This window comes from Pantherophis guttatus, chromosome 14 (assembly GCF_059756535.1).
Source record: "Pantherophis guttatus breed Tessera chromosome 14, ASM5975653v1, whole genome shotgun sequence".
NCBI lineage: Eukaryota > Metazoa > Chordata > Lepidosauria > Squamata > Colubridae > Pantherophis > Pantherophis guttatus.
The window spans coordinates 16,703,967-16,729,612 of NC_142076.1; the positions used below are offsets into that span (position 1 = coordinate 16,703,967).

Consider the following 25,646-nt stretch of genomic DNA (forward strand, 5'->3'; position numbering starts at 1 on the left):
TAGTGGAATCAAATATTCTTCATCGTGACAACAATTTGGGCTGCGTCCTGTGGCCATCGCCCGTTTCAAATTGTAACGGGTCATAGTATTATGGTCACTTGCTCTGAGACGCCTCCTTGAACGCCTGAGAACAGTAAGAAAGACGAGAAAGATAAAAACACGCTTACCTTTATGTAGCAGTAATAATGTCCAGCGTGACAGCTGAAGCCCGTATGGACTAACACCGCATAAAGTGCGTAAATGATTGGTTCTCCATTGGGTTGGGACATATATGGTCGTATATCTAAATATTCTGGGTATTTCACTTCCTAAACCGGAGAGACAGAGAGGCGCCTCTGAGTTTTGCGTGCAGAATCCAATTTAAAACGCACCCACGGAGAGAAAAGCAACCTTGTAAGAATTAAACTTTTACACTTATCTCTACGGAGAACATCGGTTCACACAATGATGTTTGTGAAAATGCCACCAAAAGAATATAGAATAACAGAGTTGGAAGGGTTTTTCTAATCCAACCCTGTTCAGGCAAGAAATCCTATACCAGTGATGGCTAACCTTTTTGCCATTGCGTGGCAGGAAGGGGGGGGCGGGGGAGGTTCGTGTGCACGTACCCATAATTCTATGCGCCCCGCCCTGCTCCTGCACATGTGACCCTCCCTCCCCCCACCCCTGGCACACGATGGCCCAGTAGGCCCGTTTTTCTTTCTCACCTGGCTCCAGATCCTCTCTATGCATCTGGGAAGAGCAAAAACAGCCTTCCCCACCCCTCGGAGGCCCTCCGGAGGCCCAAAATGGCCCGTTTTCCAAGTTTTGGTTGGACAGGAAGTGACTTTTTTGCTGTCCCCAGCCTCCAAAGACTCCTGGAGAGGCTGAGAGCTGAGCTGGTGTGCCAGGTGACATGGCTCCGCGTGCCACCTGTGGCATGCGTGCCATAGGTTCGCCATCACGGTCCTATACCATTGCAGACAAATGGCTGTCCAATCTCTTCTTAAAAACTTCCAGTGTTGGAGCATCCACAACTTCTGGAGGCAAGTTGTTCCACTGATGAATTGTTCTAACTGTCAGGATGTTTCTCCTTAGTTCTAGGTTGCTTCTCTCCTTGATTAGTTTCCACCTGTTGCTTCTTGTCCTGCCCTCAGGTGCTTTGGAGAATAGCTTGACTCCCTCTTCGTTAAGGCAGCCCGAGATATTGGAAGACTGCTATCCTGTCTCTCCTGGTCCTTCTCTTCACTAGACCAGCCATGCCCAGTTCCTGCAACCGTTCTTCATATGTTTTAGCCTCCAGTCTCCTAATCGTCTTTGTTGCTCTTCCCTGCATTCTTTCTAGAGTCACCAATGAGTGACCCCGAGCATCTCACTTCGTCCCTTCTTCTAAGCACTGTTCATTTACCTCAAAACCTTTTTTTTAATACAATCCTTTATCTGGTTTAATTCTCAGCTGGGTGGGATACTTTCATATATACAGGTAGTCCTTGACTTACGACCAGAAGAGCCCAGAATTTATGTTGTTAAGCGAGACAGTTGTTAAGTGAGTTTTGCCCCGTTTTATGACCTTTCTTGTCACAGTTGTGAAGGGAACCACTGCAATTCTTTAATAACATGGTGGTTAAGTAAATCTAGCTTCCCCATTGACCTTGTCAAAAAGTCACAAATTTATCACATGACCCTGGGTTACTGTGACCGTCATAAATGAGTCAGTTGCTCAGTGTCTGAATTTTGATCATGTGACCACAGCGATGCTGCAACGGTTGTTAAGTGTGAAAAACGGTCGTAAGTCACTTTTTCCCCCCAGTGCTGTTGTAACTTCCAACGGTCACTAAATGAACTGTTGTAATTTGAGGGCTAACCGTATTTCGTTTGTATTGCTAGAGGGCTATGCCATCATTTAAGGAAGCTCATGTCTTTCTTACCTTTGTGATTTTGCCACCACTGAAATTTGCAAACCGTTTGAGGGATAAGGTGAGGACATTTGAAGCCCGGTGTATCGTAAACCGCTTGGATGCAGGAACCATTTTTTTACACCTAAAAAACATAAGGGAGATTTAAGACTTATTTTTTCTCTCTCGCCATTTTCGGAAGTTCAACCAACTACTTCCTATTTGGAAATTAGTGTCTGAAAACAGTTTTCTTAAAAGATATGAAAGAGAGGTCAAATCATTCTTCTTTTCCTTCCACTCTTTAAGACTCGTCCTCCTTCGATATCCCTTTGGGCCAGGGGTCTCCAAATCTGTCCACTTTAAGACATGTGGATTTCAACTCCCAGAATCCCCCCAGCCGGCAAGCATGGCTGAGGAATTCTGGGAGTTGAAGTCCACAAGTCTTAAAGTGGACGAATTTGGAGAATTTGCTTTGGGCAGTGCTTTCCAAATCTGACCACTTTAAGATGCGTGGACTTCAACTCCCAGAGTTGGAGCTGGGGAACTCTGGGAGTTGAAGTCCACCCATTTTAAAGTGGCCAAGTTTGAAAAAGAGTGCCCTAGAGATTACTGGGAGATGGGGTTGGGGGGAGAGAGATCTAGAGGGGATCTTTTCATTCTCCTTGAAGGATGCCACGTGCATTTAAGGAGCAAACACAGGGCAAAACAGTTAGTTATACATGCCATCCCTTGCTAAATTAACTATAGCATAGCAAAATCGGTTTGGCATTAAATACGAGGTTCTATAACCGAGCCAGACATAGAAGAAGAATCAATTGATGAATTATAAAACATAGGAATTCTCTTTCTTACTTGCTACATTTATATGCATTTTCTCCATCGAGCTGTTCAGGCTTGACAAACTGTTCCAGAGCTTTGTTGACACTTTGAGCTGACTGGAAGGGAGGAAAAACAAAGAAACAAACATGCTTGACTGGGGGAATTTTGGAAGTTCACACTTCTTAAAATTGTCAAGGTTGAGAAACACTTTTCTAGGATGGCAGGGCTCGGCTTACAGGGCTGTTTTTCTGAGATGTCACTAGGACACCAGAAAAAATAGTCTCAGGAACAGAAAGCTAATGTCTTAACTGATGACAAAGTTCTTTGTGATTGTGGTGACATGAGACAACAACACATATGTATACCTGCCCCTTTGTGTCCTGATCAATGTACATTGAGCTCATGGCAGTGTGACAGAATACACTTAATGTAGCTAGTTTCTGGGCAAGATCAGTTTAATTTGTACATATTTTAATCTTGTATCTTATATTTTAAATTTTATGCCTTATTTTAATTGTGATGCTTCTGACACAAATAAATACATCTACAAAATAATGCCCTTCACAAATGCACTGTGCTAAGTATACTTAAGAATTTGCAACAAACAAACAAACACAGCAGCAAAGAAAACAAGAACCTACCTTTATTTCCAATGTAATATCCAGATAGGGATCAAATGTATCGGAAACACCTTTGCAATTCATGCATTTTACTGAAATTTATAAAAAAAAGGAGCAGGTTTAACATACAATGAAAGTTAAAAAAAAACCCCAGAGTATTTGAAATTCTCAATGAATTTTAAATAAATATTCAAAGAATGGATTTCGTTAGGTGCGTACCTCTAGATCTGAGATATCCTCCGAATATCTGATGAATAAAAGTGGTGGCTTGGGTATGTCTGTCCAATCTAAAAAAACAGAGGCAGATCAAAATGGAACTTTAAAAAACCTCTATCCGTGAATGAAAACAATCACGCACAAAAACAATGTGAACTGCCACTTACTTGTTGCTACCGTTCAAACATGCTTTCTGCATAGCGTCGACCGTGTACCTTAGGAATTCGTGGGCATCTTCCTGGTTACCGAAACGGAAGTGTTTTGCTATTCCTAGATAGTAAAGGAGAACATCACGTTACAGATCTTGGGATTGCTTTCCTAAGAGAATAAGAATCGAAGCGCAGAACAGATGACTGAGGATGGAACAAACCCACCGTTACAGCGTTTTTACTTTTATTAGATTCATCAGGTTGAATTGTTTCGTTCGTTTTTAACATTGTAAGGCCTCCCGGAGTCACCTTGTGATCGAGATGTTGGCAAATAAATTTAATATAAACGAACAAAGGCAACAAACCAAAAACCCCTCCCAGGGAGAGGATAATCCATCAAATGCAGAAAGCAATTTGTGCTACCCGAAGCAGAACTACTAGATTCTGTAATGCTTTGTACCATTGGGTACCAACCACATTAACTCTCAAGATACTTTTTTTCATTATGTATTCAAAATGGACTGTGATCTATCTATCTATCCATCCATCCATCGTATGTATCTATCTACGTATCTATCTATGGTATCTATGGTATCTATGGTATCTATCTATCTATCTATCTATCTATCTATCTATCTATCTATCTATCATCTATCTATCCATCCATCCATCCATCCATCCATCCATCTATCGTATCTATCTATCCATGTATCTATCCTTCCTATCTATCTATCTATCTATCTATCTATCTATCTATCTATCTATCTATCTATCTATCTATCTATCTATCGTATATATCTAACTATGGTATCTATCTATCTATCTATCTATCTATCTATCTATCTATCTATCTATCTATCTATCTATCGTATCTATTTAACTACGGTCTCTCTCTCTCTCTCTCTCTCTCTCTCTCTCTCTCTCCCTACCTACCTACCTACAGTGTCTATCTATTCATCCATCCATCCATATATATATATGTGTGTGTGTGTGTGTGTATGTATGCCTGCCAACCACATTTAACATGTTCAATTTCCTTTATTGTATCATCTTCCATTGAGATCCGTTGGCTAAGGTAGTCTACTATGTCCAGTTCTTCTCCAGATATAAAATTCTGTACTTCCCTCCCTCCTCCCCTCCCCCCCTCTCTCTGTGTGTTTATTTTCTTTTCTGAATGGACATCAGAATTTCTTTTTTTAATGTGTGCCGGTGTGACAATAAAGGTTATCTTATCTTATCTTATCTTTTGTTTGGGGGGAGGGAAATTTAAAGAACAGAGATTCGCAGTGGCATAAAGCATACTATTGTGTCCCTGGGGTTTTTAAGTGGCCAAGGGGGCCCATTGCAGGCCAAAACCTGCCTGGCAACTACAGTAGAGGCTTACGTCTAAGTTCGTTTATGACAGACATCGGCTTGATGACGGTGCCGGAATTGGACAAAGCTTGGTTGATGTGACCTTGCATGGTGCACATCATGCAAAATCCTTGTTCGTGACCTGCATGCAAAGGGGGAAACAAAGAGAGACATATATGCCGTTAGGAAACACGCACACTTGACAAACGACAATACTTTGGGCAATCTGAAACAAGAAACAAAGGTTTGGGGGGGGGAAGGGAAGAGGAAGCAACACAATAGGAACGATCACTAATTGAGGGAATAAATAGTACCTAAAATACTACCCATCTTGAGGAAGCAAGGCGAGCCTATGTGTGACATATACAGCTGTGAAAATATTTAGCCAAACATAGGTTTGTAGTAGTCCCCGATTTACGACTGGCTGCTTAATGACCGCCTGAAGTTACAACAGACCTCCTCAGAGTTGCTTAAGGCCTGGATCTGAAGTTCTGATGTATCCCATTCCCCTCCCCCAACGATCATGAGATCGCATTTTGGGCACTTGGCAAACTGGCCCACGAACACAGCATCCTTCCGAGGGTAGTAAAATGAGGACCCAGATTGTTGGGGGATAATAGGCTGACTCTGTAAACTGCTTAGAGAGGGCTGTAAAGCGGTATGCAAGTCTAAGAGCTACTGCTGATTGGCTGTGGTGGCGCAGTGGTTAGAATGCAGTATTGCAGGCTGACTCTGCCGACTGCCAGCAGTTCGATCCTGACCAGCTCAAGGTCGATTCAGCCTTCCGTCCTTCCAAGGCGGTCAAATGAGGACCCAGATTGTTGGGGGTGAGAGGCTGACTCTGTAAACCGCTTAGAGAGGGCTGTAAACGCACTATAAGGCGGTATATAAGTCTTAAGTAATATTGCTATCCTGTGATTATGTGACCACAATTCGTATTTTTGGGTTTTTTTTGCTGGAAATCACCTTTAATTCTGGTTTCTGCCCATTGCAGACGATGGATTTGCTCAATGACTGCAGTGTTCACGAACTGCCGTGATTCACTTAACGACTGTAAACTACTCGCACAACTTACGACCGTAATTCTGGGCTCAATTAAGGCCGTTGAGGATTACCTGTATAGAAACATCTGCCGTGCTGTTCCTACCTGGTTTGGGGAGAAAAAAACAAACCCTGACCGAGGAACCACCTTTCTGAAGACGATGCTTTCCAACGCAGGCTTCCTTTTTTTTTTTTAAAAAAAAAAAAACAGTTTGGAAGAAATGAAAAGGATAAAACATACTCACAGGTTTTGGAGTGTTCGTAGGAGAGCATGTAGTTGGCGAGCGGAGGGGTGTATGTCAGACACTGCAGAGCAGAGTTCAGGAAACAGGTGTTGCCGAGGTTTTGGAGACCAGCTCCAACCCGATGCATCTTTTGCCATTTTAAGCAAATCTTCTCTGAGGGGAAAAGGACTTTCTGAGGCGCCGCAATCCCATCGCCAATAACTGTCAGAAATTAAGAGATCAGGAAATTATTTATTTGTTTGTTTGTTTATTATTCATTCATTCATTCATTTACTCTATTTATTTATTTATTATTCAATTTATTTATTTATTCATTCATTTATTCAATTTATTTATTTATTCATTCATTCATTCAATTTATTCATTCATTCATTCATTCATTCATTCATTCATTCATTTATTGGTTCGATTTATATGCCACCCTTCTCCGGAGACTCAGGGCGGCTTACAATGCGTTAAGCAATAGCCTTCATCCTTTTATATATTTATACAAAGTCAGTTTATTGCCCCCACAAACTGGGTCCTCAATTTACCTACCTTAGAAAGGATGGAAGGCTGAGTCAACCTTGAGCCTGGCAAGACTCGAACTTACTTTAATTGCAGACAGCTGGTGTTAAATTACAGTGCTTCTGTCTGTTGAGCTATCCAGGCTCCTAAGCATGCGCCTGCATATGGACATCATGTTTATTCGGATGTGCGCATGTGCGCACGCTTTGGGCACTCAGTCCGGAAAAGGTTAGCCATCACTGCCCTATACCATCATCTCAGACAAATTTGGTCGTCCAATCTCTTCTTAAGAACCAGCCGTAAGTGACTTTTTGTCTGTGCCATTGAAACTTCGAACAGTCGCTCAACGGATGGTTGTCAGTTGAGGATTACTTGTACTGCAACTTTTTTAAGGGTTTTTTTTTTTTGCCTCGATAAACACTATTGGATAGCGTTATCGTTTTATTTTTGTAGGAAAGATAAAGAACAGAGGATCGCTCAAGACAGCCCTTGGAAATAACTAGTGTAGGAATAATATAATAATTGAAAGGATTTAAATGAGGTCCCTAACATTGATGTTACCTAGTCTGCTAGAAAATAACCAAGCTCAGGGAGCACCAAGGACCCATAGTCCTTCCCCTTCTCTTCCTCTCCACAAACCCCCTTCTAGCACTGATGATGTTACGTAGTGTGGTAGTGAAATGTCTACAAGAAAAGAACCAAGTGCAGAGAGCACCAAGGACCCCACAGTCCTTCCCCTTCCCCTTCTAATCCTCCACCTCCCTCCCCTCTTCCTCCTCTCCCCAAACCCTACCCCCTTCTAGCACTGATGATGTTACCTAGTTTGGTAATCAAACGCCTGCAGAGGAAAAGAGCCAAGCTCAGAGTAGCCCCCAAACAGGCCTCACGCGATACTTTTAAAAGGGTTTCTCTGTGCTTTTAAATGCGGTTTCATCACTTACCCAGCTCTTTGGCGGAAGGCTTGCATTTATCTGGTCCCGATGTACTGGAATACACCGCGGCTCCTGGCACGGGCTCCAACGAGATCTTGTGTTTCGGAGCCTCTAACGAAGAAGAGACGGCGACCCATCCTGTAGACCCCGAGTCCATGTCACCGGAAGCTGGTGCCAGAGAGTTGAAAGGTTGCTTCTCAGAAGCAGAGGCCTTGGAGGACTCGGTCGTCTTGTCAACTATGGTCATGGTTCATCTCTGGAAAAGAAAAGAGAGGCGGGAGAAAAATATATATATATATATATATATATTGAGTGTGTGACAGAAGGAGCAGAGGTTCTACACTTCAGAGAAATAAGAATGGAATGAAGGGGAAAAAAAGGATTTAGGTCATTTAAAAGAGAAGGAGAACACAATCTCTTTTCCTCTAGATCAGGGTGTCCAACCTTGGCAACTGTGAGAGGGATCTTGGAGTCCTAGTGGACAACCATTTAAATAGGAGTCAGCAGTGTGCTGCAGCTGCCAAAAAAGCCAACACAGTTCTGGGCTGCATAAACAGAGGGATAGAATCAAGATCACGTGAAGGGTTAATACCACTTTATAAGGCCTTGGTAAGGCCACACTTGGAATCCGGCATCCAGTTTTGGTCACCACGATGTAAAAAAGACGTGGAGACTCTAGAAAGAGTGCAGAGAAGAGCAACAAAGAGGATTAGGGGACTGGAGGCTAAAACATATGAAAAATGGTTGCAGGAATTGCGTATGTCTAGTTCAGGGGTCAGCAACCTGCGGCTCTGGAGCCGCATGTGGCTCTTTCACCCCTCTGCTGCAGCTCCCTGTCACTCAAAATATGCATCACAACCACCAATGTGTGACACCCACCAGCATACAATTTATTGAGCTTTTCAACCCCCGGTAGGCCAACCATGGATAAATCCAAGAAAAGAAAAGTTTCAGAAGAAAACAGAACGTTTAATTCAACTACATATGCTAGTTTTGTGGCTGCTCAAGAAATAGTCAGACACAGGAAAGGTTTTGTGGCTCCCGGTGTTTTCTTTTCTGTGGGAAACGGGTCCAAATGGCTCTTTGAGTGTTTAAGGTTGCAGACCCCTGGCCTAGTTTAATGAAAAGAAGGACCAAGGGTGACACGATAGCAGTGTTCCAATATCTCAGGGGTTGCCCCAAAGAAGAGGGAGTCAAGCTATTCTCCAAAGCACGAGAGCAGGATAAGAAGCAATGGGTGGAAACTAATCAAGGAGAGAAGCAACTTAGTACTAAGGAGAAATTTCCTGACAGTGAGAACAATTCATCAGTGGAACAACTTGCCTGCAGAAGTTGTGAATGCTCCAACACTGGAAGTTTTTAAGAAGTTGTTGGATAACATTTGTCTGAAGTGGTGTAGTGTTTCCTGCCTAAGCAGGGGGTTGGACTAGAAGACCTCCAAGGTCCCTTCCAACTCTGTCATTCTATTATATTAAGATTTGCAGGCTTCAAACTCCCAGAATTCCCCACCCGGACCCCTGTGATTTGACTGCAACAAACTAAGTTAAGTGCCACTAACAAAGAATGATCATTAATAGGACACATCCCTTCCAACTCTGGTATTCTTTATCATATTGTTTTCAGTATTCAGGCTACTGAGAGTCTTCGAATAGTTTTTTGAAAGAGCAGTATGCATTAAAACAAAAACAGAAAGCAAAACTTAGCAAAAGCTGATGAAAACTATATCTCATGGCTATGGAATAGCATTCGTTCCTCCAACAACTCAAATGCTGTTGACTTTAAAATAGCATTACTTTAAAAAATCCCCCCAATGACTTCCAATTAGATATTACAAACACAACTGTGGATATTTGTGCTGCTTGTAGCTTAGTAAGGTCAATAAAATAACATCAAAGACACAGTGCAACCCTCATCCTTTTACACACAATGCAGACTTACACCAACCAGAAGGAAGACCAAAAATATCAGTCAAAAGCTCTTGCCGGGGACTGAGGTTAATATTAAGCCTGTCTTTATGACCCTGTTAAGAGGAGTCACCAAAGGATTGTTAAGCCACCACACGGTCCTTAAGGCAAAATCCTTTCCCTTAAATGGGCGTGGGGTTGTGGGTTTTTTTTTTTTGCCAGAAACCATTCCTAAACATAGTAAATCATGGTTACAGGATGCTGCAACTAGTTGCAAATGCTCATCCTTTTATTCATGACAGATTTACAACAGCGGTGGGTTTCAAATTTTTTTACTACCGGTTCTGTGGGTGTGGCATGGCTTGGTGGGCGTGGCAGGGGAAGGATACTGTAAAATCTCCATTCCCTCCCCAATCCAGGGGAAGGATACTGCCAAATCCCCATTTCCTCCCGATCAGCTGGGACTCGGGAGGCAGAGAATAGATGGGGGCGGGGCCAGTCAGAATTTTTACTACCGGTTCTCCGAACTACTCAACATTTCCACTACCGGTTCTCCAGAACTGGTCAGAACCTGCTGAAAGCCACCTCTGACTTACAACCACAACAATAGATGCCCCCGGGCGGGAAGGCCTGAGGGCACCTTTCAACAATGCTCTGCAGGTGAAGAAGCTCCTGCGCTTGGCTCCCAGTGATGAGAGAAACGTGGATTGCACCAAGACAAATCTTCACTGTCCCCTCAACCTCAAACCCAATCCAGGTGTGGTTATTTTTCCGCTGCGACAGGTGAGTGAGTAGGGGGAGAGGAAGGCGAGTAGCCTGCCAGAGGGACACCCCAGTTTAAGTAACTTAGTAACGTCAATAAAGACACAGTGAAACCCTCATCCTTTTACCCCCAATACAGACTTACACCAACCAGAAGGAAGACCAAAAATATCAGTCAAAAGCTCTTGCCAGTGACTGGGCTTAATATTAAGCCTGTCTTTATGACCCTGTTAAGAGGAGTCACCAAAGGATTATTAAGCCACCACACAGTCCTTAAGGCAAAATCCTTTCCCTTAAATGGGCGTGGGGGTTTTGTGCCAGAAATCAGCCCCCCACCCCGAAACATTGTGAACCGCTGCTGGTCGTAAATGCGAGTCGGTTGCCCTCGGCGCCAGTAATGTGATCGTGTGGCCGCGGTCCTAATTTTGAGGATGGTTTATGAGTAGCTTTTTTTTTTTAAAAAAAAAAAATCTGTTGAAACTTCCAATGGTTGTTAAATGATTGTTTTTAAGCCAAGGACTAGCCGTAATATTTAACTCGGTTCCCCAGAGAAACGGCCACAATATCTATGAAAACGGAAGATGAACTTACCTCGGTTTACTGGCCGCTAGAGAAAATTAAACCAATTTATTCAATGTCCAGCGAAAGGCAGGCCACCATTTTTTACTGGTCAAACTTAATATTCTGTCGGTTTAACCCAAGAACAGCCCAACCCCCGCTTGGAACACACGTACACCGAAGTCACTTGAAGAGCGAGGGAATAAACGGATGCACAACTAACTGCCTTCGGATCGTACAGGCAGTCCTTGACTTACGACCGCGATCCAGCCCCAAAATTTCCGTGGCTGAGAAATTCGTTAAGCGAGCTTTGCCTCATTTTACGACTCGCCTTGCCGCTGTTAAAGGAGTAACACGGTGGTTAAGTGAATCCGGCCTCACCCCTGTTGACTTGGCTTGTTGGACGGTCGCCCAAAGCGGATCGCCTGACGCCCCCCCCCCAGGGGACCCCAGCAAAAGTCATAAATGTGAGTTGGTTGCCAAGCATCCGAATGCAAATCACGTGGGGATGCTGCAACGGTTGTGTTAAGTGTGAAGAAATGGTCATAAGTCAACTTTTTTTCAGTGCCGTCGTAACTTTAAATGGTCACTAAGGGAACGGTTGTAAGCCGAGTACTACCTTTATATGCTGTCGGGACAAGTCCGTTTTGCAGAAGTTGGGAATAGGACTGGGATTGGTTGTAAGTTTGTGTTTTTTATTTGCCTTTTAAACATTCTATTTTATCCCCCCTTTTTTGTTTAGCGACTTGGAGTTACAATTTGTGGGTTTATTTACAAGTTCTGCAGGCAGCTTACAATTCTTTTCTTTAAAAAAAAGGTAATTTTTATAAAGGGAACAGGATAAAAGCAAATAAAAACCTCGGGGGGGGGGGAGGAAAAATGGTCAGGGATTACACCAATACCCCAAATCCAGCTGGGCCTGAGAGATCTTTAGGACATTTGATAAGTGTATATGTGCACATATACATTCCTATATGTATCTTAGGAAGATGCTGCTCCAGAGGGCAGGTGAGGCAAGATAAAAGGTGTACTTTTTCAATCCTGCAAGGTAAACGATGTTTAAATGACTCAGAACGCATCCACTCTGCCTGATCACACCAGACCGGCAGGAACAATTGGAGACACTCAAATAAAAGTCAAGGAGCACCAGTGAAAAATGGAACGAACATGAAATATAAAGAAGACCAAATACGATTTGGTCTTGCAGGACCAAATGGTTGCAGGAATTGGGTATGTCTAGTTTAATGAAAAGAAGGACTAGGGGAGTCATGATAGCAGTCTTCCAATATCTCAGGGGCTGCCCCAAAGAAGAGGGAGTCAAGCTATTCTCCAAACAGGGTGGATTTGATTTAAATCAAGTTGATTTAAATCACAATTTAAAGAGCAACTGTCATCTCTGCTACTCTATTGACCCACTATTGACTCACCGATAGTCCCAGTGTTGCAGAATATACAACCTCATGCTACATAACTAAGCTCCATTTCATGCTGAATAAACTAAATTATTTATGTATCTTAAATAGAAAACTATCTTACGATAGATTTTTACCCCAAAAGTTTTTTATTAAAATAAATCCGATTTAAATCAAAAAAATCCGATTTAAATCAAAAAAATCCAATTTAAATCAAAAAAATCCGATTTAAATCAAAAAAATCATTGATTTTTATCCACCCTGTCTCCAAAGCACCTGAGGGCAGGACAAGAAGCAACGGGTGGAAACAAATCAAGGAGAGAAGCAACTTAGAACTAAGGAGGAATTTCCTGACAGTTAGAACAATTCACCAGTGGAACAACTTGCCTCCAGAAGTTGTAAATGCTCCAACACTGGAAGTTTTTAACAAGAGATTGGATAACCATTTGTCTGAAGTGGTGTAGGGTTTTCTGCCTAAGCAGGGAGGTAGTTAAGGATTCCTCATTGTTTTAAAGCCTACTTATTAATATTTAAGCTTTTAGAGCAGACCCCGGGGCTGAAAAAAAGGAAAGGAGGCTGGAATGGAATTAAGTTTTTATAATAATTCAATTCCATGAAAGCAAACCAGATTGCTGTCAGATTACGCAGTGAATTTCATAGGGGGAGTAGGAATTTGGTTTAGGTTGTAGCCCAGCTTTTAAGCTGGGGGTGTCCAACCTTGGCAACTTTAAGGCTTGTGGACTTCAACTCCCAGAATTCCTCGGCCAGCCATGCTGACCGAGGAATTCTGGGAGTTGGAAGTCCACAAATCTTAAAAGTTGCCAAGGTTGGACTCCCCCTGTTTTAAGCCGTTGCGAGAAGGAAGGCTTGCTTATTTCAAGACGAATGATCATTTCCCGAAATTAATCTCTTTGCAGCTGGCAAGGAGAAGGGATCCTGGTTTGCGAGTGGAACACCTCCTTTCAATGCAGAAATCTGAGATTCTGGCTCCAGAAATTTTTGGAAAGACACCCTTTGATCAAGCTTTCAAAAGTCAGGTTAGAGGGACCAGTTCCAGCGAAAAGCAATTCTTACAATGAAATCAGGAAAAACTTTCAAAGTTTTTGATGACTTCCTGATGCTCAACTGATTAAAAAGGCGTGTGGTTCGGATTTAAGAATGGATGAATAGCGGAAGTGTTGTTTTTTTTTCCCCCACAGGAGTAACATTAAATAAATTAAACATTTAACAGTTCTCCTTGGTGCAGAAAAACGCACGTTCTCCGAAATCCTTATTAAATCGCATTTCCTTCACGGAATCATAAGGCTCTCAAATTACCAAAATTGCACAATCAAGAGAAAACAAAAATCCAACGGAGAAAGGAGCCTCTGCACCAACACGCTCAAGGATTTACTCATTTCCTGCGTGAGGCTGTTTGCTTTTCATCCGAACACATCACAAGCGGAATTCTCCTTTCCCCATTAACTAGGAAAGGTACAATGTACAAAAAAAAAAGAAAAAAAAAGAAAGAGGCAAATTGGGACATAAGAAGGGCCTCGTTTTACAAAGGAGCCCATCATTACGGAATTGCTGGTTAAGAGTTCACTTGCAAGTCATCTAGGAAATTTGTTTACAGAAGAAAAACACACCACACAAAAACTCCAAAACAGCAGCGAAGAAGACATCAAGCCAAAGTTCATTTGGAGGGAGAATAAACTACAGGCAAAACACATCCTTCCAGAAGTGCCTGGAGTGAGACTAGTAATAAGAGAGAACAGGGTGGATAAAAAAATCGGATTTTTTTTAAAAAAAAATCAAAACAATCGATTTTTTAAATTTTTATGAAATTTATTGTAATAAAAATGCTTTTGGAGTAAAAATCTATCTAAAGGTAGTTTTCTATTTAAGATGCATTAATAATTTAGTTTATTCAGCATGAAATGGGGCTTAGTTATATGTAGCAGGAGGCTATATATTCTACAGTATTTACATTTTTGGTAAACTCACTCAATGAATCCAAGCTCTGCAAGCTGAGATAACATGCACTGCATTGATGCATTCACATACAATTTCACAGCAGAGATGGCAGCTGCTCTTTAAAAGTTATGATTTAAATCGAGTTGATTTAAATCAAGCCTTTTTACTAGTGATTTAAATCATGATTTAAATCGTGTTTTAAATTGACCTGATTTAAATCAAATCCACCCTGAGAGGGAACCCAAAATTGTCTGCAGATTCAGATCACAAATAAAGGTAGTGCTGGACTTGCAGTGATTCGTTTAGTGACCGTCCGAAGTTACAACTGGACTGAAAAAAGGGACTGGTGGCTGTTTTCCATACTTGTGGATCCCCACGGTCTTGCGATCATAATTTGGCTGCTTGGCAACTGACTCGTACTTATGACGATGAGAGTGTCCCCGGGTCAAATGATCGCCTTTTGGCAAGCAAAGTCAATGGGGCAGCCAGATTCACTTAACAACCGTGATTGGAAAAGGGGCAAAACTCAACTCAACAACTATCTCGCTTAATAACAGAAAATTTGGGCTCAATTCTGGTTGTAAGTCGAGGACAACCTGTACACTGGGACTATCCTGTAAGAAAGAAGGGTTCAAAACATAACTTCAATGATTAAAACACAAAAGACAAGACACAGACTTCAGAGGATCATTAGAACTGCAGAAAAAAACAATTATTACTACCAACCTGCCTTCCATTGAGGACCTGTATACTGCAGGAGTCAAAAAGAGGGCTGGGAAAATATTTACAGACTCCTCGCATCCTGGACATAAACTGTTTCAACTCCTACCCTCAAAACGACGCTATAGAGCACTGCACACCAGAACAACTAGACACAAGAACAGTTTTTTCCTGAACGCCATCACTCTGCTTAACAATTAAATCGCACAACACTGTCAAACTATTCACTAAGTCTGCACTACTATTAATCTTCTCATCGTTCCTACCACCCATCTCCTTCCACTTATGACTGTATGACTGTAATTTTGTTGCTTGTATCCTTACGATTTATACTGATATTGTTTCCGGATTGCTTATTATTTACCCTATGACTATCACTAGGTGATGAATGTATCTTGTCTTTTTATGTACACTGAGAGCCTATGCACCAAAGACAAATTCCTTGTGTGTCCAATCACACTTGGCCAATAAAGAATTCTATCAATCAAAAAAAAAAGGAAAAGGGGAGAATATGAAAATTGAACCTTAAGCTACAGTCCAAGTGACTCTCTTCAAAAGAACAACAACCCGCACTGATCAATCGGCTAAAAAGGAAATACTTCTCTCTCTTAATCAGCTAACAGTGACTGGAAGGGAGTTGAAAGCCAAATACCAAGTTAAATTTGTTACAGAATTTCTGTGTTTCCCAACAGGGATTCCAGCAATTCTTGCAAACTTATGGGGTTAAAAACCATCTGCGGGGGGGTTCACTTCCCAATAAGTTGACCTCACAGAAGGCTGTCTATGTTTACTGGAAATTCGCTTCCTTATGAAAAAGACTTGGAAGAAAAATTGGGGGAAAAGTTATCCAAATAGCCCTTTCCCACTCCCTTTTTCAGGAATGTTCAGACTTTAAACAGACTTTAAAGCAGGGGTCTCCGACCTTGGCAACTTTAAACCTGGTGGACTTCAACTCCCAGAATTCCCCAGCCAGCTAAAATAAGCTGGCTGGGGAATTCTGGGAGTTGAAGTCCACCAGGCTTAAAGTTGCCAAGGTTGGAGACTCCTGCTTTAACTCAAGGCTTCCTGGAATCCTTCGTCCACATTGACTGATAGCACCAAATCTCCCGCTGATGCAGAGATTAACATTTTTAGAATAATTTGGAAATAGAAGCACAATCCCTAAACTCGGCTGCTCTCACCCTTAGCCCTGCAGGTATGTCTCTCCCATACGACAAAACTGTGTGAGAGCCGAGAAGAAGCTGAACGAAACAGAAGATACGCTTCAAACATCACACCTATCATTTTTTTCTTTTTTTAAACCATGGTTTCCTGAACAGGTCCCTACTAACCTGATTCATAAGTTTTTTTACTAAGTTGTAAAACAGCTATGGGCAAATCAGTGACTTCCTCCAGGCCCCAAATCTTACAGTGTTTGCAAAGTGACCAATTTTGCACAGTGTGATTTTTGGCATTTTGTGTGTTGTGTGCTTAAATTTATATCTATATATATATATAAAACTCAGACTAACACGAGCACAACCAAGCCCCCACCTAAACAGAACACACCCCCATCCAATCAGAGCACAGCCAACCCCCCCATCCAATCAGAACACACCTCCACCCAATCAGAGCACAGCCAAGCTCCCACCCAATCAGTTCACACCCCCACTAGCAGTTAAAGGGAAGAAATAGCTGCGATCTCACATTGCTCCTAGAAGCACGAAGCCGAAAACACCAGCCTGAAGATGACGAATGAGACTTCGTGGAAACGTCGCCAAGACACTTCCAATTTTACGTGGGAGAAAACCTGAATAACCAAAGACCTACACACACACACACACACATTTTAAAGGCTTGGAATGGTTGTGAATTTTCTTCCAAGGCAACCACCATTAAAACCTCTCCTGTCTGGGACCAGTTTGGAGGGGTTTTAAGGGGAAGGGGCGTTGTCTTACCTGAACGCCCTTTCTGGGGACCGAAGAGACAGCGGTCAGGACAGGGTTAACTGCCCTGTCCTGACCGCTGTCTCCTTCGCTTCCCTAGAATGAGTGGTAATGGTTTCCTTTTCAAAACCTCTCCATTCTTCTTTGCATCCTTAAAACACACCCCGTCCCAAGCTTCACATTTTCAGTCACATCTTTTGTGGTGATGCCGCTTTCTTGAACCCTCCAGAAAGTTGAAATGTTGTGCTGCAGGTTCAAAAGATCCCCACGAACCATGGTTCATATTAGTAAACTACAATAGTTAGGTTGATAAGCTGATGAATTAAAATCAAGCCAAATATATGAGAGTTTAGGACAATATACAAGGTGGTTTGAATCCATTATTATGAGGATGTAGGCAGACAAGTAAAGGTAATCCTTGACTTATGACCACAATGGAGCCCAACATTTCTGTTCTTAGGTGAGACATTTGTTAAGTGAGTTCTGCCCCCATTTTATGACCTTCCTTGCAAAATTCATGTAACAAAATCTCCCTTAGAAACAGAAAGGGGAGGAGGGAGAGGAAGAGAGAGAGAAAGAAAAGAAAGGAAGGGAGGGATGCTTCTACCAAGTAAGCAACCTACAAGATCCCTCCCTGCAAACAAGTCCATTTGTCTGAAATGGTATAGGCGGAGTTTCCTGCCTAAGCAGAGGGTTGGACTAGAAGACCTCCAAGGTCCCTTCCAACTCTGTCATTCTATTCTATTCAACAGAACACATCTTACAGCAGAACAAATGCCAGGATAAAATTCATTAGCTCTCTAATTAGAAACCTAGAATTATTTTAGGGACCGAGATGAGGATGAATGTGAACTTCTAGCAAAAAAAACCACCCCCTCCCACTTACACTAGTTCTATTTTTAAGTAAAACAGCGCATGGTTCGCTTACTTTTGATGCTAAACCGTTTCATTTTTAAGTGCCTCTAATTCTTTTCCCTCCTCCAGCTTTGATCTGTAGCCTGAACCTTTCCAATTTAACAACCACTTTTTACAACTAAGTTAGCGGATTCTCTTAACGGATCTGATCTCACCGGGCTTGCCTGAAAAAGCAATTAACTTGCAAAGAATATTTTGTGTGTTTGAGGCTCCTTTTGAGGTAGATTTACGGCCATAGTTTCAGTGTTACAAGGAATTATTTATGCCAACAGAGGCTAACATTTCTATAAAGCAGCTCAGAGAAGGAATCAGTCTATAGTGAAAGCAAGCAGACCAGCTGTAAAAAGTCAATTTCCTTTAGTCCTGGAAACTAATGTTACAGAAGCATCTGACAGGCACGCATCCTATGTGGGACGTATCCTATGTGGGAAGGAAAAACTATATTCCCCATCCCGTTCTCAGTTACAAGTAGTCCTCGATTTACAACTGTTCATTTAGTGACCGTTCGAAGTTACGGCACTGAAAAAAGTGACGACTGTTCTTCATCAAACTTACAACAGTCGCTGCATCACGTGATAAAAATTCAGATGCTTGGCAACTGGCTCATATTTATGACTGAGGCAGCATCCCCAACGGTCTCACGATCAAAATTCGGCCACTTGGCAATTGACTCACACTTATGACGGTTGCAGTGTCCTGGGGGGGGAGGTGTCACGCGATCCCCTTTTGCGACCTCCCGACAAGCAAAATCAATGGGGAAGCCAGATTCACTTAACCACCGTGTGACTATTATTTTATTATTATTATTATTTATTGAATTTGTATACCGCCCTACTCCCGAAGGACTCAGGGCGGTGAACAGCCAGATAAAATACATATAATACAAATGTTAAAAAAAGCATTAAAATACAATTAAATAATTTGGCCTGGAAAACGAAATTTAAAACACCCCAAATTCTTAAGACTAACTTGGCAACTTCAGTGATCCGCTTAACAACTGTGGCAGGAAAGGTCGTAAAATGGGGGGCAAAATTCGCTTAGCGGATGTCTCGCTTAGCAACAGGAATTTTGGTTATAAGTCGAGGACGATCTGTATTATTACCTTGGTTATATTACCAAATATACTACTTGGTATATTAATATCTCGGTGTATTACCAATTATTACCATTTATTGTGTCAGAGCTGTATCATTTGCATTAAAGGAAAAAGCAACTTCATCTCTACACGTCATGCAGCAAAAATTCACGCGAGAGAAAGATTCACCACCTTTGTCGGAATCTGGTGGCATCTGCTGCAACACTTCACAAATCGGAAGAGAGAGAAACAGGGGAGTGCCAACTCAGGCCTGAGATGCCACAGAGAATGTGCAACCCCTCCCTGGCTTCATTTCCATCCCCACCACCCCAAGGGCTGATTCCCAGGCGCAGGGGGGGCAGGAAAGACAAGCCGGGACTGTAAAGGAATCACTCTTGGTTTAAGAGGCAGTGGCCATGGCAACCAAGCGGGGAAGAAACACACCAATGACACAAGTGACTTTAAAAAGTCACCCCTTTCAGCAGGCGGAGGGAGGAATGTGGACAGGGCAAGAAAAGAAGGCAAAAGTGAAGGTAAGTAATGCAACAGAAAGATCAGGCAGGCTGGGAGGGGAGGGAGAGAGAGAAAGAAAAAGAAAGAAAGAAAGAAAGAAAGAAAGAAAGAAAGAAAGAAAGAAAGAAGGAAGGAAGGAAGGAAGGAAGGAAGGAAGGAAGGAAGGAAGGAAGGAAGGAAGGAAGGAAGGAAGGAAGGAAGGAAGGAAGGAAGGAAGGAAAGAAAGAAGGAAGGAAGGAAGGAAGGAAAGAAGGAAGGAAGACAGGCTGCTGACAAACTAAAGGAGAAGTGGGATTTATTTGCTCAAAATAGGGGTGACTCAAAAACAGGGAGCAATAATACAGTGGGAGCATTCAAGTGAAACCTGCAGAGGTAGGAGACGAAATAATTCAGAAGTGCTCAAACAAAGGAGGACAAGGGTGGGGAAGAGGAAGAGGGGGAGAAAGAGAAAGAGAGAAAGAGAGAGAGGGAGGGAGGGAGGTGTTAAGGATATAGTTGTGAGATAACCATGAACGGTTATGAAGCAGAGCGTAGATGCTTCTACTGGTACCAAACAAGCAACCCACAAGCTCTCTTTGCAAACAAGATCTCTTATTTTCACACTCACAGCATCCCTGTGGTCCAGCCATCAAAATTTGGACGCTTGGCAACTGGTTCATAGTTTATATTTATGAGAGTTGTCCAGGGTCCATGTGATCATTTTGTAACTTTCTGACAAGCAAAGTCAAGGGAGGAACCAGGTTCGTTTAACAACTGCATGACTAACTTAACAATTGCAGTGATTCATTCAACAGCCGTGGCAAGAAAGGTCGTAAAATGGGGCAACAGTCTCCCTTAGCAACAGGGGGGAGGGGGGGAGGGAGAGGAAGAGAGAGCAAAAGAGAGAAAGAGAGGGAGGGATGCTTCTACAGAGCAGCAGCCCACAAGCCTTCTTTGCAAACCAGATCCCCCTCTGCAAACCAGACCCCTCCCTGCAAACAAGATCCCTCTCTGCAAACCAGACCCCTCCCTGCCAACAAGATCCCTCTGTGCAAACAAGATCCCTCCCTGCCAACAAGATCCCTCCCTGCCAGCAAGATCCCTCTGTGCAAACAAGACCCCTCCGTGCAAACAAGACCCCTCCGTGCAAACAAGATCCTTCCCTGCCAACAAGATCCCTCCCTGCCAACAAGATCCCTCCCTGCCAACAAGATCCCTCTCTGCAAACCAGACCCCTCCCTGCCAACAAGATCCCTCTGTGCAAACAAGACCCCTCCTTGCAAACAAGATCCCTCCCTGTAAACAAGATCCTTCCCTGCCAACAAGATCCCTCTGTGCAAACAAGACCCCTCCGTGCAAACAAGATCCTTCCCTGCCAACAAGATCCCTCTGTGCAAACAAGACCCCTCCGTGCAAACAAGATCCTTCCCTGCCAACAAGATCCCTCTGTGCAAACAAGACCCCTCCGTGCAAACAAGATCCTTCCCTGCCAACAAGATCCCTCTCTGCAAACCAGACCCCTCCCTGCCAACAAGACCCCTCCCTGCCAACAAGATCCCTCTGTGCAAACAAGACCCCTCCCTGTAAACAAGATCCTTCCCTGCCAACAAGACCCCTCCCTGCCAACAAGATCCCTCTGTGCAAACAAGATCCCTCCGTGCAAACAAGATCCCTCCCTGTAAACAAGATCCTTCCCTGCCAACAAGATCCTTCCCTGCAAACAAGATCCCTCTCTGCAAACACGATCCCTCCCTGCAAACAAGACCCCTCTGGGCAAACACGATCCCTCCCTGCCAACAAGATTCTTCCTTGCCAACAAGATCCCTCCCTGCAAACAAGACCCGTCTCTGCAAAAGAAGATCCCTCTCTGCAAACCTTTGTGCCCGCACGTGCAGAGTCGGCGGACCCGCAGCCCAGGATGGAGGCGCCCGGGTCGGCCTCCCTATCTACCGTAGCAAAGCCCCGGAGGGCTGGGGCAAAGCGTCGGGGAGAAAGGCGGCTTGGGCACCGAGAGAGATCATCACCCCCAACCCCCAAATCCGCCCTCCAGGTGCGCTCATTGTTCGCTGCGGCAGGTAAGCGAGTGGGGGGGTCAGGATAGGAGGGAGGGAGGTCAGCGGCCGGCCAGAGGGGACCCCGCTCTTCCCCCCGGGCTGCCCTGCAAAGCCCATCATCCCCAGCAGGCCGAGGAGGGGGGGGAGGGGGAGTTAAGACCCAGCAGGAGGGAGCCCGCCAAATCACACGGGGGTGGGGGAGGGGAGGGGAAGGCAGGGCGAAGAGACCCCCCCCGCCCCGCGCGCGGAGACACACCTCCCTCCCCCCCCCGAAGCGACCCCCCCCACCAGCCCTGGAGGAGGAGGAGGAGGAGGGGTCCCTCCCGAGGCCCTCCGGCCCCCCGCGTGCACGACCCCCCCCGCCTCCCCCAGGAGGGGCGCCCCAACTGCCCCCCCTCCCCGCGTGGGAGGAGGAGGAGGAGGGGGCGGGGCCAGGGAGGGAGGGAGGTGGGAGGGGGCGCTCCCTCCTCAGCAGGGGGGCGGGCCGGGCTTGTGCAGGCCAACGGCGGCCTAGCGTGCTTTGCCCGCCCGCCCTCCTCTCTCCTCTCCCCGCCGGCCCGCCCGCCCGCTTTTCCCGCCGCTTCAGTTACCTGGCTCGGCGCTGCCGGGTCGCTCTTGGCCTCAGCCCGCCCGCCCGTCCGCTCCGCCTCCGCCTCCTGCTTCGCCCGTGTCGGGGAACAATGACGTCCCCGCTCCGCCCGGCCTCCTGCATCCGGGGCCTCCGCGGCCGGCGCGCCTCTGGGTCACACGGGGATCACAGGCGGCGCTTGCACGCCGTCGGGCGGCAGGGGGCGCTGCGGGGGCCGGGCGCGATCTGGCGCGCGCAGGCGCCGGGGAGGGGCCGCCGAGGGGCGTGGCCCAGCTGGAGCTTTGGGAGGGCGGGAGGGGAAGGGAGAGGGAGAGAGAGAGAGATAGAAAGAAAAAGAGGGGGAAAGAGAGAGAGAGGGAGGGAGAGAAAGATGGAAAGAGAGAGGGAGAGAAAGAGAGAGAAAGATGGAAAGAGAGGGAGAGAAAGATAGAAAGAGAGAGGGAGAGAAAGATGGAGAGGGGAGAGAAAGAGAGAGAGAGGGAGAGAAAGATGGAGTGAAGGGGAGAGAAAGAGAAGGAAAGAGAGAGAGAGAGAAGGGGAGAGAAAGATAGAAAGAGAGAGATAGAGAGAGGGAGAGAAAGATGGAAAGAGGGGAAAGAGAGAGAGAAAGAGAAAGAGAGGGAGAGAAAGATAGAAAGAGAGAGGGAGAGAAAGAGAGAGAGAGGGAGAGAAAGATGGAGAGGGGGAGAGAAAGAGAGAGAGAGAGGGAGAGAAAGATGGAAAGAGAAGGGGAGAGAAAGAGAAGGAAAGAGAGAGAGAGAGAAGGGGAGAGAAAGATAGAAAGAGAGAGATAGAGAGAGGGAGAGAAAGATGGAAAGAGAGAAAGAGAAAGAGAGGGAGAGAAAGATGGAAAGAGAAGGAGAGAGAAAGACAGGGAGAGAAAGATAGAAAGAGAGGAGGGAAAGAGAAAGAGGGAGACACAGAAAGATAGAAAGGGAGAGAAAGATAGAAAGAGGGAGAGAAAGTTAGAAAGAGGAAGAGAAAGAGAGAGGCAGAAAAAGGGAGAGGAAGAGAGGGAGAGAAAGGGAGAGAAAGAAAGGGAAAGTTAGAAAGGGTCTCTTTGAGAGAGAGGGAGAAAAAGAGGGAGAGGGAGAGAGAAAGAGAGGAAGTGAAAGGGAGAGAAAGAAAGGGAGAGAGAAAGAGGAAGAAAGATAGAGAGGGAGAGAAAGTGCAAAAGAGAGAAGAGAAAAAGAAAAAGAAAGAGGGAGGGAAAGAAAGATAGAAAGGGAGAGAAAGAGGAAAGATAGAAAGAGAGGGAGAGAAAGATGGAAAGAGAAGGAGAGAGAAAGACAGAGGGAGAGAAAGATAGAAAGAGAGAGAGAGATATAGAGAAAAATCCTGTTCTAATGAGCACTGCCAACTCATAGGAGCTTATCAAAATGGTGTAGACACCCCACGTTTCCTACTTATCTCAAAAAAATTGACTTCCTGCTGAATTAGCACTATAGATCATCCCCAGTTCTATGTCTCCTGCACAAATATCTCTGCTCTTGGGAAGAAAAAAAAAACATGATAAAAGATGTGTGAATGTAGAACAGTGCTGGTTAATTTCACAAAAATTCAGAGTTTCCAAGCGCCTTTAAATAGCAGGCACTCATTTTTGAAATCTGCTGGGTTTTGACAGGAGATTGAAAAATCCTCTAGCAAGTTCGTAGGAACTTCAATGAGTGAAGAGATCAAAAGTGAACAGGAGCGTCTATTGTAAATTTTTGTTACAGTTCGTGAAAAAACACAAGGCTTCGCTATAGTATAATGTTCAATTACCAGGAAGATGTGATTTAATTAATCGCCTCTCTGTTTGCTGAGTTTCTGAACTGCATATTCCCCTGGGAAACGGATGGCCCCATTAGCTTGACACAGATGCCTCCTGCGTAAAATATGACTTTAAAAAAAAAAAAAAAAGACGTCCTATTGAATACTCATACAAATTAAAAAGCATATTTTCTACCAGATCCAAAAAAAGAATATCACGGATGAAATTCAGCAAAAACCAGGCTTGCTGAGCTGTAATGGGATTAATGCTGCATAGTTTTATCACGTTAAGGTACCATCCACATTTAAATAAAATAATTGATCTGAATGCTATCTTAGCAGTGGGAATGCATTTATTATTTCGGGGAAATGCATATGATAAAGTTAGCTGTTCTCATTCGTATTCATTTCTCATTTTTGACACGAGCGGGCTTTTAAAAACATTCTCCAGATATATGCTTTGTTCCCATGCATCCTTCACTTGCTGGAAAAGGCTTTTGAATTAGTTGATGGTGTATTTACCTGACCTAATTTTATTGGATTCCTTGGCACAGGTAGTCCTTGACTCATGATCACGATTGAACCCAAAATTTCTCTTGCTAAGTGGGGCATGAAGTGGATTTTGCCCCATTTTATGGCCTTTCTTGCCAATGTTGTTAAGTGAATCACTGCAGTTGTTAAAAGTTAGTGATATGGTTGGTAAATGAATCTGGTTTCCCCATTGACTTTGCTTGTCAGAAAGTCGCAAAAGGGAATCACACGTTTATGGGACACTGCAATTGTCATAAATATGAGCCAGTTGCCATGGGTCTCGATTTTGCACACGTTGACCATGGGGTGGCTGCAATAGTCGTAAGTGTGAAAACGGTCATAAGTCAGTTTTTTAAAGTGCTGTTGTAACTTCAAATGGTCACTATACAAACTGTTGTAAATCAAGGACTACCTAATATTCTCCAAAAGAAGAGAATCAATCAATCAATCAGAATACAGCTGGAAGGGACCATGGAGGTCTTCTAATCCAGCCCCCTGCCCAACCAGGAGACCCTATCCCATTTCAGACAAGGGACTGTCCCCCCCATTGATGAAGCTGACTGTGTGACCATTTGTGTCATCATAAATTTGATAACCCTAATTATGATCAAGTCAATAATAATAATAATTTGATACCTAGGATGCTGGCAGCAACCCGTATCAACCATTAGCACCAGTCAATGATACTTACGATACATTTTTAAATGTTCAGTTGACTTGAGCTTCATGTTTAATGAATAAAAGAGAGTAATAATAATGTTTAATGAATAAAAGATTAATAATAATAATTTGATACCTAGAATGCTGGCAGCAACCCGTATCAACCATTAGCACCAGTCAATGATACTTACGATACATTTTTAAATGTTCAGTTGACTGAGTTTCGTGTTTAATGAGTAAAAGAGAGTAATAATAATATTTAATGAATAAAAGATTAATAATAAAAATAATTTGACACCTAGGATGCTGGCAGCAACCCGTATCAACCATTAGCACCAGTCAATGATACTTACGATACATTTTTAAATGTTCAGTTGACTGAGTTTTGTGTTTAATGAGTAAAAGAGAGTAATAATAATATTTAATGAATAAGATTAATAATAATAATAATTTGACACCTAGGATGCTGGCAGCAACCCGTATCAACCATTAGCACCAGTCAATGATACTTACGATACATTTTTAAATGTTCAGTTGACTTGAGTTTCATGTTTAATGAATAGAGTAATAATAATAATGTTTAAT

General features: G+C 43.7%; 1 protein-coding gene and 1 long non-coding RNA gene across 8 annotated transcripts in view; one reads left to right on the top strand and one right to left on the bottom strand.

Moving 5' to 3' along the window:
- The window catches only part of USP42 (ubiquitin specific peptidase 42), a 41,788-nt gene extending 19,476 nt beyond the window's left edge, over positions 1–22,312 (bottom strand). For 4 of the 7 annotated variants that reach the window (XM_060692877.2, XM_034438788.3, XM_060692873.2 and 1 more), the window contains exons 1-10: positions 22,120–22,291; positions 7,766–8,012; positions 6,318–6,518; positions 5,063–5,173; positions 3,697–3,799; positions 3,533–3,600; positions 3,335–3,405; positions 2,727–2,809; positions 1,908–2,019; positions 168–308 (exon numbers count right to left, since the gene is read on the bottom strand). In XM_060692877.2, coding sequence (XP_060548860.2) covers positions 168–308; positions 1,908–2,019; positions 2,727–2,809; positions 3,335–3,405; positions 3,533–3,600; positions 3,697–3,799; positions 5,063–5,173; positions 6,318–6,518; positions 7,766–8,003 — 1,128 coding nt within the window. In that variant the 5' untranslated portion in view covers positions 8,004–8,012; positions 22,120–22,291. Of the gene's footprint in view, positions 1–167; positions 309–1,907; positions 2,020–2,726; positions 2,810–3,334; positions 3,406–3,532; positions 3,601–3,696; positions 3,800–5,062; positions 5,174–6,317; positions 6,519–7,765; positions 8,013–21,350; positions 21,636–22,119 lie in introns of those variants that run through there. The other 3 variants (XM_034438789.3, XM_087878545.1, XM_060692874.2) reach the window with 3 other exon arrangements.
- On the top strand, positions 10,890–14,251 carry LOC148112114 (uncharacterized). The gene is made up of 2 exons (XR_015729858.1): positions 10,890–11,447; positions 13,310–14,251. It is a non-coding gene; the product is annotated as an uncharacterized LOC148112114 (long non-coding RNA).
- Positions 22,313–25,646: the final 3,334 nt, after the last annotated feature.